The following is a 1,978-nucleotide window of genomic DNA, read 5'->3' as shown; positions in this document are numbered from 1 at the left end:
CCCCAGGGGTCCTGGCGGTGACTCCTAGTCATCTGCTAACGCATGACAGGTCCTGCCTACCTTGCCCTCGAATAATCCGCTCTTGCTCTATCCGGACCCGAAATCTACACTTAACAATTGAAAGCGAACCCAGGTCGAAATTATGGGCCAAAAGGGGACTAAGGTAGAGAAATGGATCGAATTCGGGCTTTCGAATGCGGGCACCGTCTCGGCAGTGGCCGACACTATAAACAATTACCAGACCGGGAGCCAGACACGGCAACTGATGAAAGAGGCGGCGCCCCTCATCCGGGCCAACGCTGAGGCTGTCACGTCTTTTCTTGGGCACCGGCAGATCGTCGAACGCTGGGGAATGTATGTCTCCGGCTTGGGTTTGGCTGCTCAGTTCCTTGAAGTGTTGCAGGGCTCCCGCGCACAGGCAGCTCTGGAGGCAGTCCACGCCCGCATCGCCGACAATGCGGAAGCGCAAACAGACAGGGCTTGATGCTCCAGAAAAGTTCGCCAAGCAGGTCCACCGTTTCGTCATCCAGCAGACCATCAGGCCTTGGCCATCTAAGGGCCGCCTTCACGTCTTTTTTCTCTATCATCCGGACACGGATTGGGATCCGGCCTTCTTTCACCGCATTCAGGACCAGCCACTATCACACCGCTTTCTCGGCATGTCCCAGAACCTAGATGCCCTCGTCATCTGGATGCGCTTCATAAAGGACAACATGACTAGGGAAGGAAAGAAGATCCACATTCACCTTCTGATACCGGCCTATCGTCCGATGATGATCGGGGAGTCGCTGGCCTTCCCTCACAAACTGATGCCGCTTACCATTCACGGCCATATTCACAACTCAAAGCCATACGTGTGGCTAAACCTACCCAAACCTAGCCGTCGGGTCCACTTTATTGACGTTGGGAATCTCGCCGATGTTTCACGCGATGAGGCTTCTACACTTGGCGAAACCATTCGTCGTGGTGCTGCGACTGTAGCCACTAGGATGGTCGCTGGAGTTCCGGCAGGGTTAGCTGTAGGCTTGTTTTTGTTCGGAAATGCGAACTTCGGCCGGACACAATCCCAGCACCCCTACATTTCAGACGCCGATCCTAGAACGCTGGGCGAAGCACCCGTTGAGGACTCCGATGACGATAGGTCTAGCGATGACGACGAGGAAAGACAAGCGCGACGACTTGAGCCGACTACTTGTCGAGTTCGTCGGGGACAGCGACATCGAGTCCCACCTCGCCGCCGACAGTCATAACATGGTAGGGTCTCATGGTGAGCCTTCCAACCAATTTCTTGACAGCCGGAACCTCCTCACCTCTCCTGGCCGGAGCCCGTCTGCGATGGCCCCACGGCCGCCGCCAGGCGCCGGACTAATGTTGGCCGACCTAGCCGACCCGAAACGATACTCCGCGTTACTTTCGGAGCCGAACTCTACACAGAAGCGTGCAGGCGTTGTCAGCGGATAGCAGAGCAATCAAGCAAAAAAGTCTTTCCTTTGCACTAGTAATATCACTCAGCCACGAATCAATTCCTATTTCGCTTAGACAGCAGCCGAACGGCTTTGCTGTTGAGATCACTATCAGGCTGCACTACGATCTACACTAATCCCTCACCTACTTCCCCCTTACTCGCCATCTCTGACATGTAACATTTTCATAGATAGGACATAGTCGGAGCAGTCCCTAAGCAACATCGTCTAGGCCTGACCGGTTCTGCACCGCTTTGCGAATCCCTGCTATTGACCTGTATGTGGCCACTCGTGGCAGCCCTAATGTTCAAGCTGCCCGTGGGATTGATCAAAAGAGAATGCAATTCTTGCCTCGCCCTCCGACACGCCTCTTGCAAGGCACCCGCGCTCATCTCGCACTAGTTCGCTTCGGCCTGCAGTTCACCAGCTCGACGAAGCATGTCCTGTGGCTCCTATCGCCATGACGGTACCCTTCGATTTCCTTACGTTGTGCTGTAGTATTGCGAGTGTATGTC

At 54.9% G+C, this 1,978-nt stretch overlaps 1 protein-coding gene across 1 annotated transcript; it reads left to right on the top strand.

Annotated features, from left to right (window-relative positions):
* Positions 1 to 142: 142 nt before the first annotated feature.
* On the top strand, positions 143 to 1,461 carry CABS01_16813 (uncharacterized protein; the record flags this gene model as incomplete). Its single annotated transcript, XM_060550142.1, has 3 exons — positions 143 to 354; positions 419 to 1,012; positions 1,071 to 1,461. The coding sequence occupies 3 exons, from the start codon at positions 143 to 145 to the stop codon at positions 1,459 to 1,461; spliced, it is 1,197 nt and encodes a 398-aa protein (XP_060402865.1).
* Positions 1,462 to 1,978: the final 517 nt, after the last annotated feature.

This window comes from Colletotrichum abscissum, assembly GCF_030869225.1.
Source record: "Colletotrichum abscissum strain IMI 504890 chromosome Unknown Scaffold_163.1, whole genome shotgun sequence".
NCBI classification, from domain to species: domain Eukaryota; kingdom Fungi; phylum Ascomycota; class Sordariomycetes; order Glomerellales; family Glomerellaceae; genus Colletotrichum; species Colletotrichum abscissum.
The sequence above is the reverse complement of the archived record's forward strand: the minus strand, read 5'-3'. Positions and strand labels throughout refer to the sequence as shown.